Source organism: Aethalodelphis obliquidens, unplaced genomic scaffold (genome assembly GCF_003676395.1).
Source record: "Aethalodelphis obliquidens isolate GAN/ISIS:26980383/991018 unplaced genomic scaffold, ASM367639v1 scaffold3, whole genome shotgun sequence".
Classification (NCBI taxonomy): Eukaryota; Metazoa; Chordata; class Mammalia; order Artiodactyla; family Delphinidae; genus Aethalodelphis; species Aethalodelphis obliquidens.
This window is the reverse complement of record NW_020837947.1, coordinates 32,590,786-32,611,910: the sequence shown is the minus strand read 5'-3', so window position 1 is coordinate 32,611,910 and position 21,125 is coordinate 32,590,786. Positions and strand designations below refer to the sequence as shown.

The 21,125-nt window shown below is 34.7% G+C and overlaps 1 protein-coding gene across 2 annotated transcripts in view; it reads left to right on the top strand.

Annotated features, from left to right (window-relative positions):
- Window positions 1-21,125, top strand: part of LAMA2 (laminin subunit alpha 2) — a 447,101-nt gene that overhangs the window by 236,984 nt on the left and 188,992 nt on the right. For both annotated transcript variants that reach the window (XM_027086788.1, XM_027086780.1), the window contains exons 20-25: window positions 2,080-2,260; window positions 5,111-5,247; window positions 16,652-16,888; window positions 18,704-18,847; window positions 20,574-20,753; window positions 20,860-21,048. In XM_027086788.1, coding sequence (XP_026942589.1) covers window positions 2,080-2,260; window positions 5,111-5,247; window positions 16,652-16,888; window positions 18,704-18,847; window positions 20,574-20,753; window positions 20,860-21,048 — 1,068 coding nt within the window. The remainder of the gene's footprint in view (window positions 1-2,079; window positions 2,261-5,110; window positions 5,248-16,651; window positions 16,889-18,703; window positions 18,848-20,573; window positions 20,754-20,859; window positions 21,049-21,125) is intronic.

The following is a 21,125-nucleotide window of genomic DNA, read 5'->3' as shown; positions in this document are numbered from 1 at the left end:
TTTATTAAAATTTTATTACTGAAATTTTGTAGTATTTGTTTTGGTATAACCTAGGCTTTAAAATTACATTAGTTAAATATTAGAAAAGTATGATAGGGACATTACTTCTCATATATTTCTTCATATAATCAACTTTGGAATTTTTAAAATAATGATTTAAAAGTTTATTTAATATTTTATTGATTTATGCATTAAAGATAGATACGCTAAGTAAAGCAAACTTAGGAAATAAAGATGAATGTAAAGTACTATCTCTACAATTCACATTCTAAGTCAAGAAAATTTAGGAAATAAGGAAAAATGCGAAGTACAACTTTTTTAAAAATTTTAATATATAATGTTCTAGTCTTTTATTTCTATGTATATATGTTTCTATCAGTGTGTGTCTGAATGGTATGTGTATCTTTACGGATATGTAATTAGAATTATAGTGTGTACACAATTTTGTATTCTGCTTTTTAAAATTTTACTTAACGCTATATTCTACATATATTCATATCATTAAAACTGCTTCAAAACAGGATTTTAATGATTGCATATATTTCATGACATGAATGTATCACAATTTAATTTATTCAACTTTTTCTCTAATATTGAACATTTAAGTGCCTCTACAGTTACTCACTATGATAAATAATATTGTAATGGGCATGCTTGTACTTTAACCATTTTCTTAATTTCTGATTACGTATTAGAAGGATACATTGAATTGCTTTTTATGAATAAAAATACTATATGTTTTCATTCTTTCTTATAACTTAATTTAACTTCAAAATCAAGTGTTAGGTCATTTGTTAGAAGTGATGCACACTTCCGTCTTTAATTATATAGTGAAAGCTGAAATAGAACTAGAAATAAAAATAAAGTCAGCAGGAAATATAAAGATTAAAATGATTATCAAACGTAACCCATTTTAGATTTAAAAAACAAAGCTATTCTTAGCAACAGTCATTTTAAGAAACTAATTTTCAGTGTGAGTTTGTTTTCTAGGACTTATTTTTAATATTGTTAACAAGAATGGCAAAAATACCTAATGAGTCTTCTTCATTTCTCTTTGGGTGGCTCACATTAAATAGCAAGATTTATTTTTTCCAAGAAGTAATTATTAAGTCTTCTTTTACAAAGAAGTAATTACTGAGACTAAGTTTCCAGATAAAAATATCATAATAATATGACAAACTTCTATTTAAAAGACAGCCCTGACATACTTTAAGTAGGATATGTGCTTTTCATTTTTCTGGTAGGAGTGATTTTTAATCCATCAGCATTTTCTAACATAGTCACTCTAGGTCTGATAACATGTATTTCCAGAAAGTCAGCCAAAGCTAGTAATGCTTGACCATGGAAGGTTATTTGTTATAAATAGATAAGAGATATGCATATGAATCACTCAACAGAGGATGAAAGTTTCCCTTTTTCAACCTAATCTGGTGCTTTGATATGTGATCTCACAAATCAGTTTTGATCGTTAGAATGAAACCCAACAAACGAGATATCAGTCAAACCACTTATTTTGTCAGTATAGGCATAACCTAAGAGTTATATTTATAATGTGAGCCCTGTAGTGATGATTAGAAGTATTTATGGATATACGACAAAAATTACATCAAATGTAAGAGGGAAAAAAAGACTTATTTTAACTTTAGGCTGCTGGCCAATAATATTGAAAACATATTTACCAAGTAAAAGGACTTAATAAGATCTGAAAATAATCAATTCAGATTATTAGGAATGAAACAAGAAAAATTTTTAATTAAATAGAAATGCCACCCTCGCTTATTTCCACATTTCCATTAGAATCTTGAGAGGTGTAGGGAAACGCTGGTGAAAATATAACAGACAATAATAGTGCCCTAATTCTTCCAATAATCTTGATAGAATTTCAAAGTAATTGAACTTTTCTCTTGGACATTATAGAAAAGGTCCATTAGATTAAATGACAGCCCAGTTGTCATAACATCACTGGAGAACCTGGAGAACCCCAGGCTCCTCTTTTCCCACCCGATCTTACCGTGCATCTTGTGCCATTGTGAATTAATTGATTTAAATGTAATTTTTCTCTTTCCTCTTCTATGCCAGCCTGAAACCTTTGGCCTCCAATCAGCAAGGGGGTGTATCCCCTGCAACTGCAATTCCTTTGGATCTAAATCATTTGACTGCGAAGAGAGTGGTCAATGTTGGTGCCAGCCCGGAGTAACAGGAAAGAAATGTGATCGCTGTGCCCACGGCTATTTCAACTTTCAAGAAGGAGGATGCACAGGTCTGTAAATGAGACTAAGCTCCATGCATTCATTATCTGCTTTTGGTGTTTAAGCATTTGTAACAGTTGGTTCTACAAGGTTCCCAGAAGTTAAGGGAAATACACTTTGACAACAAGCAAGTATTGATATATAATGCAAATAATATTTAACCTAACATATATATATTTTTAAAATAAATTAGATGAAATACATTGCAGTTTGAAACACTGCCCTATAAATAACTGTGCTTGCAATAAAAATCCATCAGCAGGTCCCAGTTCTGCTGTCTCCCTCCCCTTCTGTGACCTCTATTCAGCCAGTCGCTCAAAGGCTACTGCAGCTTGAAAGTCAGATGTTCAATTTTTCTGGTGCCAATGTTACCTTAGTTTAAACATTACCCGCAGGCTAATACAGTTCAACTTTTACTCTTCCTATTGCCAAATTGGTACAAGGATCAGGGAAGTTAATATCTTTCTCTGGTACAAAAAAAAAAAAAGTTTTCATCTACTTCCAGGTGCCTTGAAAACTGTGATGTTCTGAGAGAGAAATAGATTGGCTCTAGATATTTGTCAGTTCCTGAGAAATTGCAAGCCAGGTTTTTTAACCATGGCTCCCTCAAGCAGTGTTCTCCTATGTCCGGCCACAGCCTTCCTACAGATCCTGAATGAAGAAAATAGGAATTAGCACACTACAGATGAAAGTAAAGATTGAACATTTGCCTTAATTTTATGCCACTAAGTTGGAATTGACCCCTATTCCAACAGTCACTAGGTTGAATATTACCCTTGTTTACTAAACTCACTGATGCAACATTGATGGTACTCTTACACTCACGGCACCATAATAAATACATGGCAAGATTTTAAGATACTGTTATTGACTACTGTAGCAAATTTATGTGAGAAGTGGCAGGAATAATATTTAAAGTTCTTTTAAAAGCCAATACCTTTCAGATATTCTCAACCACTTCTGATGTATACAGGTTTTATCTTAAATTCAGCCATTATAAGTTATTCTGAATATTATAATTACAGATCCTCTAAGAATCTATGTATGATCTCTAAGGCAATATCTGTATATACTAAAAAATTTATAGAGCTGCATTTTAAAATATACTCTGTTCTTTATAAACACAACTCTCACTAGCATTTTCACTGAATCTGAATTGATGAAAAAGTACTACACATTCAAATATATCCACTACCAGAAATTATAAATACCAAAAAAATTATTTTAAATTATGAAACAGTGATAACATTTTAGAAATGCAAACTTAGTAGCATTCGAACCTGGAGAAGCAGAACAGAAAAAAAATATAGCACAGGACAGGCAGGGTAGCATTATGGTTGAGAGCATGACTCTCACCAAAGAGCTTGGATTTGTTTAGTGACTCCACCAGCAACTAGTTATATGACCTTGACTGAGTGACCTGGCCTCACTGTCCCTCTGCAAAATTCATCTATTAAGTCAGGAAAATAATAGTATCTACCTCACTGGGGTTTTGTAAGAATTAGTTGAGTTGATGGCTATAAAAGATTCAGAGAAATGCATGGCACTAAAAGTGCTATGTAAGTGTTCATCATCATCATCATTTTTGTTTATTAGTATTATCAATTGTGATAAACATTCTGTTTTGGTAGGGAAAACTAGCTAATTACTCAAGTCTTCCTATTCAGTGTTGTGCTTCCATTGAAGAACTACTTAGAGAATTTCTACTTGCAAGTAGATTGTAACTGTCCCAAGACATTCTTTAGCGCATAAGTTTAAACATAATGTGAAAATATTTTTCTTCTTAATAAAGGGTATATATAAAATAAATCCTTTGGCTTAAAATTAGCAACAACAGCAATAATAAAAACAACAGCTAACATTTATGTCAAGCATCATGCTACACATTTTTCACATGACATTTCATATCATTGCTGTGAGCAATGATAATTGTGATCCCTTGAAAAGTGAACTTAATCAAATAAACTAAATGTATTTTTAAAAAGATTTAATCATCATATAACTAATTAAAGATTTCTCGTAACATTAGTCTTCTATTTGAATCTGAGTATTTGATGGTATTTTTCTCTTTCACTTTTTTGGTTTGAAATGTTGCACTAAGGTATACTCAGCAACTGAGTCAACTATAGCTAATAAGTGACATGCACTCCTTGTCTTGAATGGCTTTGAAGATCTTCTCAAATCTTTTTTTTTTCCGTCAGATCTTATTTTTGCATTCTTTGAGAAAGTGCAATAGATAGGGATGTTTGCACTCTTCATATATAGTGTCATAGCTAGGAAAATGAAAAATTCATTGAAAAGAAATAATGCAGGTGGTAAATGAAACTCAAAAAATAGTTTTATATGTAAATATATTTCTGTAGTTCAACTATTTAAAAAATATTTGTACAACTGAAATATCCTGATGTCATTTTAATTAAATGTACGATATACTGAATTTAGGAAGCTTATTAAGCTTATTGTTTTTATTGCAAATCTGAGTCATCAACAGGAAGGAAATATTAATCTATACAGCACAGAAACATTAGTTATGAACTTAAAATAAATATAGAAACAGAACTGTAACCTTGATAGTATCCAGATATAAGGGAATACAGTTAACAGGGAATCTGATACATCGGTTCTTTTTATCCTTAATCGAAAAACAAAAATGTTTTACCCTTTAAAATTATTAAATGAAATTCAGTATATATTTATTGAACAACGCCTCTGAAATACACTGTACTATAATATAAAAGATGAATGAGGTGAGTCATTTTCAAGGATCTTTAACCAAATAAGATGACACAAATCGCAAAAAAACCAACACAAACACTTTATATCAAATTATTTTTTTCTTTTTTATCCTTTCACCTGTGAAGCTTGTGACTGTTCCCATCTGGGTAATAATTGTGACCCAAAGACTGGTCGATGCATTTGCCCACCCAATACCATTGGAGAGAAATGTTCTAAATGTGTACCTAACACCTGGGGCCACAGCATTACCACTGGTTGTAAGGTGAGTGAATTGCTTTATTTCATCTCATAATGTCTTTTAAGGATTTCTATTTTGGTAGACCTCAGTAGTCTGGCATTTCAAAAGTCAATATTATATTACAAAACAATACAGAACTATCACTATAGCATGTTTGCAGGTATTGATCAGTATCTTACATTTTACTTGTGGGAAAGATGATAAAGTAAATATACATTTATGTAGCTTCATCCATGATACTTACAAAAAAAAAAGGAGGAAAAAGAACCAAAAATTCTAAAATAAAACCGGAAACATCTATAACTTCATACCTACACACAATGAATATATCTGCAAAGTACAAGGAAATTAAGAATGAATTAAAAGAATTTGCCAAAAATCCGTAAGAATTTCTCCCAACTTATACCTAGGTGTCAGTTTTCAGGAAGTAGGTGAGAGGATTCTGAAGAGTCATATAAACAACCTTTAGCTTAGAAAACTACCCATTTTTTTTTTCATGAGTGGACCATAGAAAGTGGTATGACCAGACTCAGATTTAGAGAAATCTATACAGCCTCAGGGTAGAAGGCTGCTTGTAAGGCCTTTGCAGAAACGTTGGTGAGAGTTGACAGAGGTTTTGGCCCCAGTCAATTATCCAGTGACATTTAGGCGGCAAGCTAAGTTATAGAACTCCTAGACTGATATGGCCTGCTGAACTCATGTATTTAGGGGGTAAGAAAGAGAAGGCATAGGGATGCCTGCCAGGTTTTGCTTTGCAACAGGTGATCGTATCATTTACTGCTAGAGGGATTATAGGAGGAGATGCAAGTTCAAAAAGGAAAAGTGATGAGTTCGGGGTTTTTTGTCAGCTTTTTGTGAGACTTTAATTAAATAAAATACAATTCACCTATTTAAAGTGATGAGTTTTGATCAATGATTACAGTTGTATAACCAACCCTTGTGCTCCATTGCAGTCTACTTCCCCTGCCCCCCGCCCCCAATCAGCACCAGGAAACTACTCTTTTCATTCTATCACTGTACTTTTGCCATTTCTACAAACTCACATAAATATAGTCATATTCCATGTTGTTGTTTGGAGGGTTTTTTTGTTTGTTTTGGGGGATTATTTTTAGTTTGGCTTCCTCTACTTAGTATAATGCTTTTGTAATTCATCCATCTGTTATATTTTATCAGTAGTTCTTTTTTCTTGTTTAATAATTTTTCATTGTATGATATGCCATGACTTGGGTCATTTCCAGTTTGGTCCTATTATGAATAATTTTGCTGTGACCATTAGTGTATAAATGTCAAAAGCAAGTGTGTAGACACATTTTCATTCCTCTTCACAAGAATGCTCCACATCCCTGCCCGTACTCAAGATTCTAAGTCTTTTTTTTATTTTAAGCATTCAGTTGGGTGTGTATTCATATATTTGCATTTCTTTTCTTTTTTGTCCAATGATATTAGGAATAATTTTGGTATTTTGTCAGTTATATATCTTCTGGATGCCTATTTAAATCTTTTGCCTATTTTTATTTGGGGTTGTTTGTTTACTTAGTAATAAGTTGAAAGAGTTCTTTATATATCCAGGATACTAGCCCTTTAATACATCTAGTTCTGCAACTGTTTTCTCCTAGTATATGACTTGCTTTTCAATTCCTCTAAGTATCTTTAATTTTTATAAAAATTAGTTTATTATCTTTTTCTTTCATGGTTCATGCTTTTTATGGTCCATCTAGGAAGTCAATTTATATTTCTTAAAGGTCTAAAGTATCTCTCCTGTGTTTTCTTCAAGAAGTTTTACAGTTTTATGTCTTAAATTTGGGTCCATGTTCAATTTTCAATATTAATTTTTATATACGGTGTAAAGTAAAGGTCAAAATTCACTTTTTTTCTGGATGTCCAATTTTTCCAACACCAATTGTTGAAAAGGCTATCTTATTTTCCCCATTGAATTACTTTGATTCGTTTGTCAAAATAAACTGACCATATATGCGTTCACACATTTCTGGACTCTATTCTGTTTCATTGATTTATGTCTGTCCTTATGCTGACAGCACACTATCTTGATCACTGTAGCTTTCTAGCAAGGAATGAAATTAGGTGGTATAAGCTCTCCAACCTTGTTCATCATTTCCCATACCATTTGGTTACATTGAATCCTTTGCATTTCCATATAAATTGACAACTCAGCTTGCCAATTTCTTTCTAAAAAGCCTGCTAAGATTTCATTGGGATTATGTTAAATCTACAGGTCAATTTGGGAAAAATTGACATTTTAAGAACATCAGATCTTCCAGTGTATGAACATGGCATAACTTTCCATTTAGTTAAGTCTTTATCATTTTCCTCAACAATGTTTTATAGGTTTTGGTGTGCAAGACTTGCATGTGCATTATTAAATTTACTGTTGTATTTCATATTTTTGATACAAATGCTATTATTTGTTCCATTTCAGTTTCCAATTGTTTGTTACTAGAACAGAAAAATACAATTATTTTTATACATTAACCTTCTATACTGCAATCTTCCTAAGCTTATTAGATTTACTTGCTTTTTGGTAGATTCATTAGGATTTTTTATCTAGACAATAGTGTCATCTGCAAATTGAGTTTTACTTCTTCCTCTCCAATCCATATAAGTTTTATTTCATTTTCTTGACCTACTGCAGTAAATTGTTGACTAGAAGAAGTTGGAGCAAACATCTTTGCCTCATTCCTTCTGTTAAGTAGAAAGCATTCAGTCTTTTATAATTAAAACATAATTAAGAATGATGTTAGCTATATTTTACTTACAGATGCTCTTTATCAGTTTTAGGATGTCTCTCATGTTCCTAGGTTGCTAAGAACTTTTATCAGGAATGTGTGTTCAATTTTGTCAAATGAATTTCTGCAGCTATTGAGATGATCATATGATTTTTCTTTTTAAGCTCTTAATATGGTGAATCATATTGATTGATTTTCAAATGTTGATCCAACTTTGTAATCCTCAGATAAACTCTGCTTGATCATGGGGAATTATTCTTTTAGAATTATTTTAGATTATGTTTGCTAGCATTTTGTAAATGGTTTTTGGATCTACATTCATAAGGAATATTGGTTTATATTTTTCGTAGTGTTGTTTTCCGGTTTTGGTATTGGGGTACTGCTAGCCTCATGAAATAGATTTGGAAGTATTCCCATCATATAATTTCTGAAGCGTTTACATAATCAATGAAATAGAAAATAAAAATACTCTAGAAAAAAGTCAGTGAAGCCCAAAACTGATTCTTTGGAAAGTTTAATAAAGTTGACAATACTCTAAGAAGATTGATCAAGAAAAAAAGAGAGAAGAAACAAATAAAATGATGAATAAAGAAGGGGACATAACTATAGATCCTATAGACATTAAAAGAATAATATGGGAATAATCTGAACAACTTAAAACAATAAATTTGATAACATATTAAATGAACTGAATGGAGGAATGTTTTCAAAGGTTTATTTTAACATCCCTTTTTTTTCTTACTTTGAAGTTAATTTGCCCTTGCGTTTCATGTTTCTTAAGGTGAAAACTTAGATTATTGACTTGAGATCTTTCTCCTTTACTAATATAAGCAATTCATATTATAAATTTCCTTCCAGGCACTACTTTAATTGTATCCCATACATTTTGATATGTTGTATCTCAATTTTCATTGTTTAAAATATTCTTACTTATTTTATTTTTAATCCAATGATTATTTAAAAGTATGTTCTTTAATTTGCAAATATTTGGGAGTTTTCAAGATCTCTTTCTGTTATTGTTATCTAGTTCTGTATTGGTCTGAAAACGTAATTTGTATTTTTTAGTCCTTTTGAATAGATAGAGATTTGTTTTTTGTCTCAGAATCGTATCCATTTTGATTAACATGTGTCCTTGAAAACAAGGTGTGTTATGTTCTGGCACCATTGGATAAAATCTTCTATAAAAGTCAATTATCTTTAATGATTTTTATGTCTGCATGTTTTCTCAATACCTGAGGATGTTGAGCTATACCTGTGATCTATTTCTTCTTTCAGTTCTCTCGGGTTTTGATTCATGTATTTTGTAGCAGTGATATTAGGTGTATGCTCATTTAAGATGAATCTATCTTTTTGAAAAGTTGATGCCTTTATCATTATGAAGCATCCCTGTTTATCCATGATAATGTTCCTCGTTCTGAAGTGTACTTTTTATCATATTCATATAGCTATTCTGTCTTTCTTCTGATTGGTGTTTCTGTGGTCGTATACATTTTTAAACATTATCATTTATTCCATCTCTTTTTAAAAATAGTTTAATGTTTATCTTAATGCTTCTGCCTCTTAATTCAAGTATTTAAATCATTTCCACTTAATGCAATTATCAGTCTGAATGGGTTAAGTCTACATTTTGCTATTTGCTTTATATTTGCCCTATCTGCTCTTACCTTCATTTTTCTTCTTTTTCTACCTCACTTTGGACTGAGTAATTTTTTATAATTACGTTTTATATTCACTTTGACTTCTTAACTCTACTTATTTATTTTATATTTTTGTCTTTGTCTAGGGATATACGTCTTTAACTTTTCATAATGTACCTTAAAATAATGTTTTAACACTTTACATTTAACATAAGAAACTTGCAAGGGTAAACCTCTAATTTTCTTTATCTTTATGCTATTTTTGTCATATATTTTCTATATATTATATATCCCACAATATAATCTTATGATTTTGATTTAAATAATCAATTATTTTTTCAAAAGGAGAAAAAACTTATTTTCTGTTTTTCATATCAATTCCAGGGCTCTTTATTCCTTTGGATACATCCAAATTTCTATTATTATTATTACTTCTAGTATTTCAGCTCTGCTGACAATGATTCTTTCAATTTTTGTTACCAAGAAGTCTCTACTTTTCCTTCATTTTTCAAAGTTATTGTTTCTGAGTATATAATCCTAAATCCTGTTTTTCAGCAATTTGATTATGTTGTCTTTTTGTAGTCACCTTATATTCATTTCTCAGGGGGTTAGTTGGACTTGAATCTGTGGGATTGCAGACTTCATCAAAGTTGGAAATTTTCCAGCCATTATATCTTTAAAATTTTGTTTGTTTGTTTTTCATCCCCATTGTCTCCTTCTGGAACGCATTATGTATGTGTTGGACCACATGATATTTTCCCACAGCTCACTGAAATTCTGTTTATTCTTCTTCTTTTTTCTATATTCTTCATTTTTGTTAGTATCTATTGTTAGGTGTTCAAATTCACTGATTTTTTTTTTCTTCTGTAGTATCTAATCTGTTGTTAATCCAGTTGCTAGTCTTTTTTCATTTCAAATATGTATCTTTCATCTTTAAATTTCCTTTTGTATCTTTCTATATCTTTCATTTCTCTCCTCCTTATAGTCACATTTTTCATTTATCCTTGAGAATATTTATTTATAATATTTATAAATATTGGTTTTTGTAAGGTAGTTTTTTGCTAATTCCATCATTTGTTTTATTTCAAGATCATGCTTACTGGTTGATTTTTTTTCCTGGTTATGAACTATATTTTCTTGCTTCTTTGCATGACTGGTGATTTTTATTTGGATGCCAGATGTTGTACATTTTTTCATTGTTGCACATTAGATTTTGTTGTGTTCCTTTAAAGAGAGTTGAACTTTATCCTGGCTATCAGATTAGTTACTCACCGATCACTTGAATCCTTTTGATGCTTGCTTTTAAATTTTATTAGGGAAGGTCCAGAGCAGCCTTTAATCTAGGAATCACTTAGCCCTACTACTAAGGTGCTAAATACATTGAGAACACTACCCAGTGCATTACTATCTGTTCACTCTGGCTATTGGGAATATGAATTATTCCAAGCTTTCTGTGGACCCTAGGAATTTTTCAGCCTCAGGCTTTCCAATTATTTTTTCTCCAACCATGTAGAATTTCATTCCATGCATGCACAGATCAGTACTTAGCCAACGACTCAAGGGAACCCCTCTGCATATCTCTGGAATTTTCTAACTTCCTTCTTTTGGGACACATATTCTACTTGTCTTCCATAAATTCTAATTGCCTCAGCTTCTCCAAACTCTACGCTGTTTCTCAATTCAGCTATAGTTTTGGGCTTTATTTGGGTTTCCCCTCTTTGGGTTGCAGACTAGACTGCCTTTATGTTCTAACTCATTTGTTTTCCTTCTCTCAAAAATCACAGTCCTTTGCTTCCTGTTATCCAATGTTTGAAAACAGTTATTTCTTGGTTTTTATTTCTGTATGTGTTTTGTTTTTAGTTTTATAGTTTAACAGATTAAAAGAGAGGAGATAAACCAGTAAGTGCTCTAAAAACTAAGACTGTTTAAAAAGAAGGAATATTCTTTAGTGCCTAGTGCAACACAAAGGTCAAGTAAGATTAGGGGCTGAACTGTGTCCATTAAATTTAAGAGCAATAAATAAGGGCATTTTTGATGTTAGTGAGAGCCATTGCAGTTGATCACATTGGACTGAGAAATACTGGAACATAATGACCAAGTGTGGCCTGTTTGACTCCATGGTAGTACCCTATAGAGATGTAAACTATTATTTTCTACTGAGTCAGCACACATGTAGACTCTGTAACCATTCTTACATATATGATAAAATATCTGGATACATTCGTCTAGATACACTGATCTAGAGGAAAACAAGAGTATTGGTGACTGTTCAAGGAAGTGCAGATACATGACTTCAGTTAGACATGTGATTAAATTAAAAACTGGACAGCATGCTCATTTTTCTATTGCCAATAGCAATATTAAGTTTGAAGGTCCATAGAGCTGCATTTTTGGAAACAAAACAAAAATTTCTCAAGAGGTCCAAAGATTTTTGATGAGTATGAACAACATTTTAAGTTTCTATGACTGACATTTTGCATTTTCAACCTCAAATCCAAGCATCTGCCCCATCGCTTGACTCATGAATAAGTTGTACATAAACTTAAGAGGGTTCCATGTTATCTACAAAATCCTATGATGTGGCCAAACTCTAATGAAACTCCTGAAATTGAGGCTGATGCTTAATGTTCAGGATGTAAATCAGGATAGAATGTAGACCAAGTTATTTTTAAGCATTTGTATGTTTGATTCCATTATATTTACTGATCATTGAATAAACATTATGTTGACTGAAGTCGATCGAAATACTTTGATTACTTTGAACCACTGTTAAAAATCTAAATTTCTGAATAGCTAGACACTTCATAATTATGAATAATTACAAAAAAATTCATACAGCCCTCACAAATATTTATAAGCATGTATCCTACTATTTAAAAATCTTGGATGATTATAATCTAAATGAACAGTGATTTGAGATTTATAGCTTTCATTTCTTTGTGTCATGGATAATTTCTCTGTGCTGAGGTGTGAGCACACACATCATCTGAGCTTTTATTGAACTAGAATACAAAGCCTGCCATCTTTCACTAGCAGAGGAATAGTGCATAAATCTTCTATTACTAAACAAACATTACATCTAATTATGATTTACATTTCATGTTGGCTATAGTACTGTCTAAACATATGGTTAATGGTCTCTTTTATTCTCTACTATAACTTCATGAATAAACTCCCTGATTTGGAAAGATCCCAATGTCTATCTGTACTGTTGACTAGTCTTTAAGTATTAATGCTTTCGTTTTATAATAATAAATTTGTAGCAGACATTTCATATTTTAGTTAAAGTCTAAAGACAGTTAGTTAATAAAATCTAAGACATCTATTTTAGTTAAGTATCTCTATCTCATAAAACAATTTTTAAAGTTATTGCATGATTATAGTTTCTATAGCATATAATTTTCTCTTTCTGATTATGGTCAGTTTTGTTTAAATGAGTCAAGGAAAAGTTATTTAAAGGAATAAGTCAGTCATCCTTATTTTGTTTTTTGGGTTTTTTTGCGGTACGCGGGCCTCTCACTGTTGTGGCCTCTCCCGTTGCGGAGCACAGGCTCCGGACGCGCAGGCTCAGCGGCCATGGCTCACAGGCCCAGCTGCTCCGCGGCATGTGGGATCTTCCCGGACGGGGGCACGAACCCGTGTCCCCTGCATCGGCAGGCAGACTCCCAACCACTGCGCCACCAGGGAAGCCCAGTCATCCTTGTTTTGAATTCTCATTCTACATCTGATGTTCTATAAGAACGAGTTACTTGGGGGGATGGCGGTTGTTTGTTCTATGCTTTGGAAACTATAGCCATGTTTGCAGTATAATACATAATCACATTTTAGATCTTTGAGTTTAAAATACCTTTTAGGAGCATCCCCTACTGCAGGCCTTTTTACTGGATAGCAGTGAAGACAGAAAAATACTGAACCAGAAAGACACCAAAAATAAGGCCAGGTGATATTTTAATATCAGAATCTGGGAAAATATTTCACCAAACATTTCGACAGGGAAGAGGTAATAGATGGAAAGCTGGTGATTGTACATCACAGCCTGGAAAGTGTTGTCCCATAAGTAAACTGCTGGCAGGAGCAGAAGCAGGAATAGCCCTAGTAGTAGTGGGTATAAGAATTAAGCTGAGCAATGAAAGTGTGAGAAATGCAAAGTGAGATCCAGCCAGACTTGGATCTGGAAATTTGGCGAGTTGTTATGCATTTGAGTATGCCACAGAGCTGTAGATCTGAGAAGGATAATTAATAGAAAGTCACCAAAAAGAGGTCATAGACTAAGTACAAAGCCTGTATGGTGGCAAACGCAGACAGAGACAGGTGGTACTCACTTGGGGGACAGAAACCACACTAGTTGTTTAAACAGGGAAAGTAGAATATAAAGAATTGTTAACCGGTAAAAAGGATAAAAGAGGGATATAAAATGTCCTGAAGTAGTAGGTACAAAAGAGTAGCTACTGCTTCCAGGGTGAGGGGTGGTGGACAATAAAGGAACCAAGGGCTAGGGGAAGGCATCCCCCTGCCCCCCACTCCCAACAAGGCTTAGGTTCAGACATAGTTGAAAAGAATGTGGCTACTACAGGAATGCATAGCCTGCTGGTGGTAAAACACAAACAATAATAATAATACACAAAACTTGCCAGAGTTTGTGGGCAAGTGTTGGTCTATAGATGCTACCCATCATTGCTGGAGGTTATGGGTATGCTGGAGCTACTTAGAAGCAGCCTGTTGTGGACAGAGCTTGTGTGCAGACCTAAGCAGCCTAGGAGAGAGACTGGCCTGATGGAGGTGCTAAATTTCTTTCTGGGCTAGAATTCTTTCTGGGCCTCTGGGCTCCCATGCTAAATAATTAAATAATAATGATGGCAATAGTAATGAAGACCCAGAACCCAGAACAGAAATGTCTTTCCATCACTATGGCCTTCTAATGAATAAGCCTAATGTTCTGCTACCTGGCCAGGGAGAGGTGTCCACAGGGTCTAACTGCAATATCATAAAGCAGGGCAAGGAGGAGTGAGTTTAGAGCTCAGAGGCAGCAGAGTAATCACTGGCACAGCTGATCTGTGAAAATGATGTATTCCAAGACCTTAAATAACATTTAGAAATCCACTTGAATTTTAATTAAAATGCAAGGAACTATGAGCTGTAAATCAGAAACAGAGAGCCTTAAGCAATAGGAGACGAAGAGACATGTGGATGAGCAGCAATTGAAGATTGCTGATGAGGTGAGATAAAGAAATTATTGAAAAGAAGCTAAAAATGCAGCAGTGTAATTAAAATAAGTATTGGTGGTATATACATACAACAGAATTTTCATGGTGTAGAATGGAAAGGACAAAATGGAGAACAAATTTGAGAGGCAAATAGGGAAACGACTACAGAAAACAGCAGTATATTATTGATTTGGCAGACAGACAAAAATGATGTACTTTAAGAATTATAAGTGATCCTGAAGAAGAATATTGATAAATTAGAACAGAAGTAAAAATCAAAAACAAATGTGAAGAAATAGCACTGAATTAAAGAGCAATTTTATTCTCAAACTGAAAGAACTCACCATGTTCCAGTAAATTAATTTTTAAAAAGACTCAAGCTTTTAAAAATTCTAGCAAAACTTGGCATAATTTTATTTTATTTTTAAAATATTTTATGTTTTTAATATTTTTTAACATCTTTTTTGGAACATAATTGCTTTACAATGGTATATTAGTTTCTGCTTTATAAAAAAGTGAATCAGCTATATGTATACATATAACCCCATATCTCCTCCCTCTTAAAAAAAAAAGTAGCTGCTTAAACATGAATATCAGAAGGAAAACAAAAAGATATCTTTAATTAGTAGCTTGATCCCCTTCTGTGCTAGTTTCCTTTTCCCAGAAGTACATTTTGTACTGTTTTGTTAGTTGAGTTTTAAGTGTCTCAGGAGGTGGTGGATCTGGCACTTCCTTGGCAGCATATTTCACAGCCTAATAATCTTAATAGCTTCAATACTCTGGAATGAGTTTAATCCAGTCTTATTTGTTTGTATAGGTTAAAATTTTCCAAGGGCCTCTCATCACCCTAGCAATAGGAATTTTTTAATGGTCTCATCACTTTTTAATTGCTTAAACTTTTTTTTTTTTTTTTTTTTTGCGATTTGCGGGCCTCTCACTGTTGTGGCCTCTCCCGTTGCAGAGCACAGGCTCCGGATGCGCAGGCTCAACGGCCATGGCTCACAGGCCTAGCCGCTCCGCAGCATGTGGGATCCTCCCGGACCGGGACATGAACCCGTGTCCCCTGCATCAGCAGGCAGACTCTCAACCACTGTCCCACCAGGGAAGCCCCTACCTTTTTTTTTTAGTGTTTAAAATAAAAGGTTTGGAATGAGCATTAAAAAAAAAAATTCTAGCAAAATTTCAAATTACATATATAAAGAGAAAATCCTATGCATATCTAGGAAGAAGAAAAAAGGTTACCAGCAAAGCACCTCAGGTTGGGCTTTTCTGCAAACCTAACTCTAAAACACAACATCCTAGATATCACTTCTCCTCTAAATTCTCCCTGGCTTCCCCACATCTGGTTTGGTGCTTTTATACGTTCTCATAGCATTTTGCATTTTCCCTATTATATCATGCTTATTCCACTGTGTTATATTTATGTATTTACTTATATTTATGTACATTAGATTGTAAGGTATGTCTCTATACAATAAATGCTATAAAAATGAAATGATAAGGTAAAATGGCTTTGTCTAAAGTTCAATCTTTGAAGTAAGAAGTATTTGAAGGAAACCTGTACCTAACTCCTGCTCACCACAAAGACAGAGAAAACACAGTTTCTTTCTTATTCAATAGCTTTATGGTTTCTGGACACTCATATATTTTAGTAAATGCAGGAAGCAATTTTAACATTATGTTCACTGATGTTTCCCAAGCGACTGAACTAGAACAGTACAAAGCATGTAACAGACACATGATTAATATGTGCTTAATGGAAGCATAGAAACATTAGAATTAAAATTTAAAGATATTGCCCATGAAATGATGTTAATCATTGCTGTTTTTATCTCCTCCATAGCCTTGTAACTGCAGCTCGGTGGGATCCTTGGATTTCCAATGCAATATAAACACGGGGCAATGCAACTGTCGTCCCAAATTCTCTGGTGCAAAATGTACAGAGTGCAATCGAGGCCACTGGAGCTACCCTCACTGCAATCCCTGTGACTGCTTCCTGCCAGGGACTGATGACTCAACCTGTGATTTAGAGACTAAAAAATGCTCCTGTACTGATAAGACTGGGCAGTGCACTTGTAAGGTAAGTGCTGCCGAAATTCAGTAAGGAAAAACCTTACTCAGTTCTATTTCCATTGCTCAGCTTTAACTTCATTCAGTTATTTATTCCTGCATCATTAGGCCAAACAGACAGACAAATGAAAATTCATTGCCAGACACAGTTTTATTCTAGCATACAGATAAGCACTGATTTTTTTTTTTTTTTTTTTTTTTTGCGGTACGCGGGCCTCTCACTGTTGTGGCCTCTCCCGTTGTGGAGCACAGCCTCCGGACACGCAGGCTCAGCGGCCATAGCTCACGGGCCCAGCTGCTCCGCGGCATGTGGAATCTTCCCGGACCGGGGCATGAACCCGTGTCCCCTGCATCGGCAGGTGGACTCTCAACCACTGCGCCACCAGGGAAGCCCTAGCACTGATTTTTAAGAACTGATTTTCAACCAAAACCCAACATATTTTTCTAGCTCATATAAATGATATATTTTCGACAGTAAAGTTCAGTTTGTCTTTACATATTCACTTTGCTTCAACAAGAATAATGTGGGAGAGAAAAAAAAGTTCTCTTAAGCATCATCAGAGAAAATCACAGCTAAATGATAAGGTTGATTTAAAAAAAATTTTCTCCTCAAATTAATCCGTGATCACTGTACACTGAAAAATAGATTTACTGCTGTGAAAGTTCAGTAAAACTTCATCACGTATAAGCAGTGACATTACAAACAGTGACTATATGCAAATTTCAGTCCTCATTAATATTGTTAAATGACATAGGAAAACAGCCAATTAAAAAGGGTAAGAAGGGCTTCCCTGGTGGTGCAGCGGTTAAGAATCCGCCTGCCAACACAGGGGACATGGGTTTGAGCCCTGGTCCGGGAAGATCCCACATGCCGTGGAGCAGCTGAGCCCGTGTGCCACAACTGCTGAACCTGTGCTCTAGAGCCCATGAGCCACAACTACTGAAGCCCACAAGCCTAGAGCCCATGCTCTGCAACAAGAGAAGCCACCACAAAGAGAAGCCCGCGCACTGCAACGAAGAGTAGCCCCCACTCGCTGCAACTAGAGAAAGCCCACGTGCAGCAACAAAGACCCAAAGCAGCCAAAAATAAATAAAAATAAAATAATTTTTTTTAAAAAAAAGGTTAAGAAGGATTTTTTTCTCCCTTAGATATTTCTGGAAAATCAGTCCCAGGATAAATGCAGTAAAGACTGTATCAGAAGTATCTTTACAAGAAAAAGTCTATGCAAAGAGAGTCAGAGGAAACAGAAAGATGAAATCTAGGGAGTGGTTGTTAAGAGTCTTGAGAATTTAGGAAAATGGAAGATTCTGCCATTAAAAATCCTAGACAAAGCACAAAGTATGATGCTGCATTATTACATATTATAATTATGATTATACATTATACTTAATACATGCTATATGTGTGTATATACAGTATTCAATAATAATTATATAAATCTATATTTTAACATATTGCCTGTTTTTTACAGCTTTACATCACACCACTGTCTAGGAATCAATGTTTTTATTTTGCTTTCAAAATTCTCATGACTCTTTCATATTCCTCACAGTGGAATAATGGGAAATGTGCTACCTAAATTTAAAAAACAATATACAATATCCTTAGTAATGCATGCATTTATAAATAAAGCATTTTTTTAGACCCATGCCATGCTAACAAAGAGATTAACTGCATACGCTGTTTCGGACGTGAGTCTGATATTCAGCATTCTTTTATTTTTTGTTTCATTGTCTTTAAAATGTGCTCCTGTTATTCATTCTTGAGTTTATTTCTCTCACCATGTCACCGTATGGACTCTGGGGATCTCTCATCTTTCTTCAGGTGAATGTGGAAGGCGTCCGCTGTGACAGGTGCCGGCTTGGCAAATTCGGACTTGAGGCCAAGAACCCACTTGGCTGCAGCAGCTGCTATTGCTTCGGCGCCACTACTCAGTGCTCTGAAGCAAAAGGACTGATCCATACGTGGGTGAGTAAGGAACTGCTGAGCCATGTAATGGTATAATGTTAGTTCCTGCTGGCGTCTTTAGCCAGGCACTGAGGGGTAGGAGGAAATGGCAAAACATTTAAGTAACCTTTTCCCCTGCGCACATTTAGAACGGGTAGAGGGGCTGTGCGCCATTAGACAGTTGGAGTAAATATCGTTTTTATCCTGCCTTTAAAAGAGTTCATTTATTGCGGATAAGGAAATAGATGCCGAGTGAAAAAGGAAAACATTATAAGGGAAATGTTATGTTTGGGGATGGGAAGAAGCTGCCTTCTGAAGAGCAAGGGCACCAGAGCGGGAAGATAGATGTGTGTTCATGCAGTAATGAAAACCAGAACTTACGCATTTAGTCCAACCAGGCTTAGAGAATCATCACTCTTTAGGGTGGAAAAAAGTTAATTTTTGCCTTAATTTTCCTTTAACTCTTCCTACTTTTAAACTCTACTTATTGTTAGTGTAAAAGACCAGTTTTCACAGATGTTGTGGATTTCACTATGCAAACAAGTCAGAAGGGTTTATCCCCTCTCCTACCTGTTCATTTGCACGAGTTCTGTTTCTCATGAGAACACTCCATCAGAAGGGGATGGGGCTGCAGAGAGACATGCAGTCTATCACTCTTTTTTTTTTTAACATCTTTATTAGAGTATAATTGCTTTACAATGGTGTGTTAGTTTCTGCTTTATAACAAAGTAAATCAGCTATACATATACATATATCCCCATGTCTCCTCCCTCTTGTATCTCCCTCCCACCCTCCCTATCCCACCCCTCTAGGTGGTCACAGAGCACCAAGCGTATCGCCCTGTGCTATGCGGCTGCTTCCCACTGTCTATTTTACATTTGGTAGTATATATAAGTCCATGCCACGCTCTCACTTCGTCCCAGCTTCCCTGTGTCCTCAAGTCCATTCTCTACGTCTGCGTCTTTATTCCTGTCCTGCCCCTAGGTTCTTCAGAACCACTTTTTTTTTTTTAGATTCCATATATATGTGTTAGCATATGGTACTTGTTTTTCTCTTTCTGACTTACTTCACTCTGTGTGACAGACTCTTGGTCCATCCACGTCACTACAAATAACTCAATTTCGTTTCTTTTTATGGCTGAGTAATATTCCATTGTATATATGTGCCACATCTTCTTTATCCATTCATCTGTCGATGGACACCTAGATTGCTTCCATGTCCTGGCTATTGTAAATAGTGCTGCAATGAACATTGTGGTACATGACTCTTTTTGAATTATGGTTTTTTCAGGGTATATGCCCAGTAGTGGGATTGATGGGTCGTACGGTAATTCTATTTTTAGTTTTTTAAGGAACCTCCATACTGTTCTCCATAGTGGTTGTATCAATTTACATTCCCAGCAACAGTGCAAGAGGGTTCCCTTTTCTCCACACCCTCTCCAGCATTTATTGTTTGTAGATTTTTTGATGATGGCCATTCTGACTGGTGTGAGGTAGTATCTCATTGTAGTTTTGATTTGCATTTCTCTAATGAGTAGTGATGTTGAGCATTCTTTCATGTGTTTGTTGGCAAGCTGTGTGTCTTCTTTGCAGAAATGTCCCTTTAGGTCTTCTGCCCATTTTTGGATTGGGTTGTTTGTTTTTCTGATATTGAGTTGCATGAGCTGCTTGTAAATTTTGGAGGTTAAGTTTAAAGGAGGCCTCCAAATACTTAAACTCACCCCCTGCTGTGTTTTGATCCCATGCAGGTGACTCTGAAGCCTGAGCAGACCATTCTGCCCCTGGTGGATGAGGCGCTGCAGCACACAACTACCAGAGGCATCATTTTTCAACATCCAGAGATGGTTGCACACATGGATCTGGTGAGACAAGATCTCCATTTGGAACCTTTTTATTGGAAACTTCCAGAACAATTTGAAGGAAAGAAGGTAAGGACAAGAACTTTGAAGTCACATGAGAACAAAATAAAATGTTTTTAGAATAATGCTATTTGGAAATTTATCTGACTCATCATTCCTCATTCTGTTTTATCAGTTGATGGCCTATGGGGGCAAACTCAAGTACACAATCTATTTTGAGGCTCGGGAAGAGACAGGTTTCTCTACGTATAACCCACAAGTTATCATTCGAGGTGGGACTCCTAGTCATGTGAGAATTATCATCAGGCATATGGCTGCCCCTCTAATTGGCCAGTTGACAAGACATGAAATTGAAATGACAGAGGTAAGGTGGTTACTTGTTGGGTGCCAGGATGCCAACGGATTTGCACTCGGTTTCGGCAAAGTGGTTTCTTTTCTTGT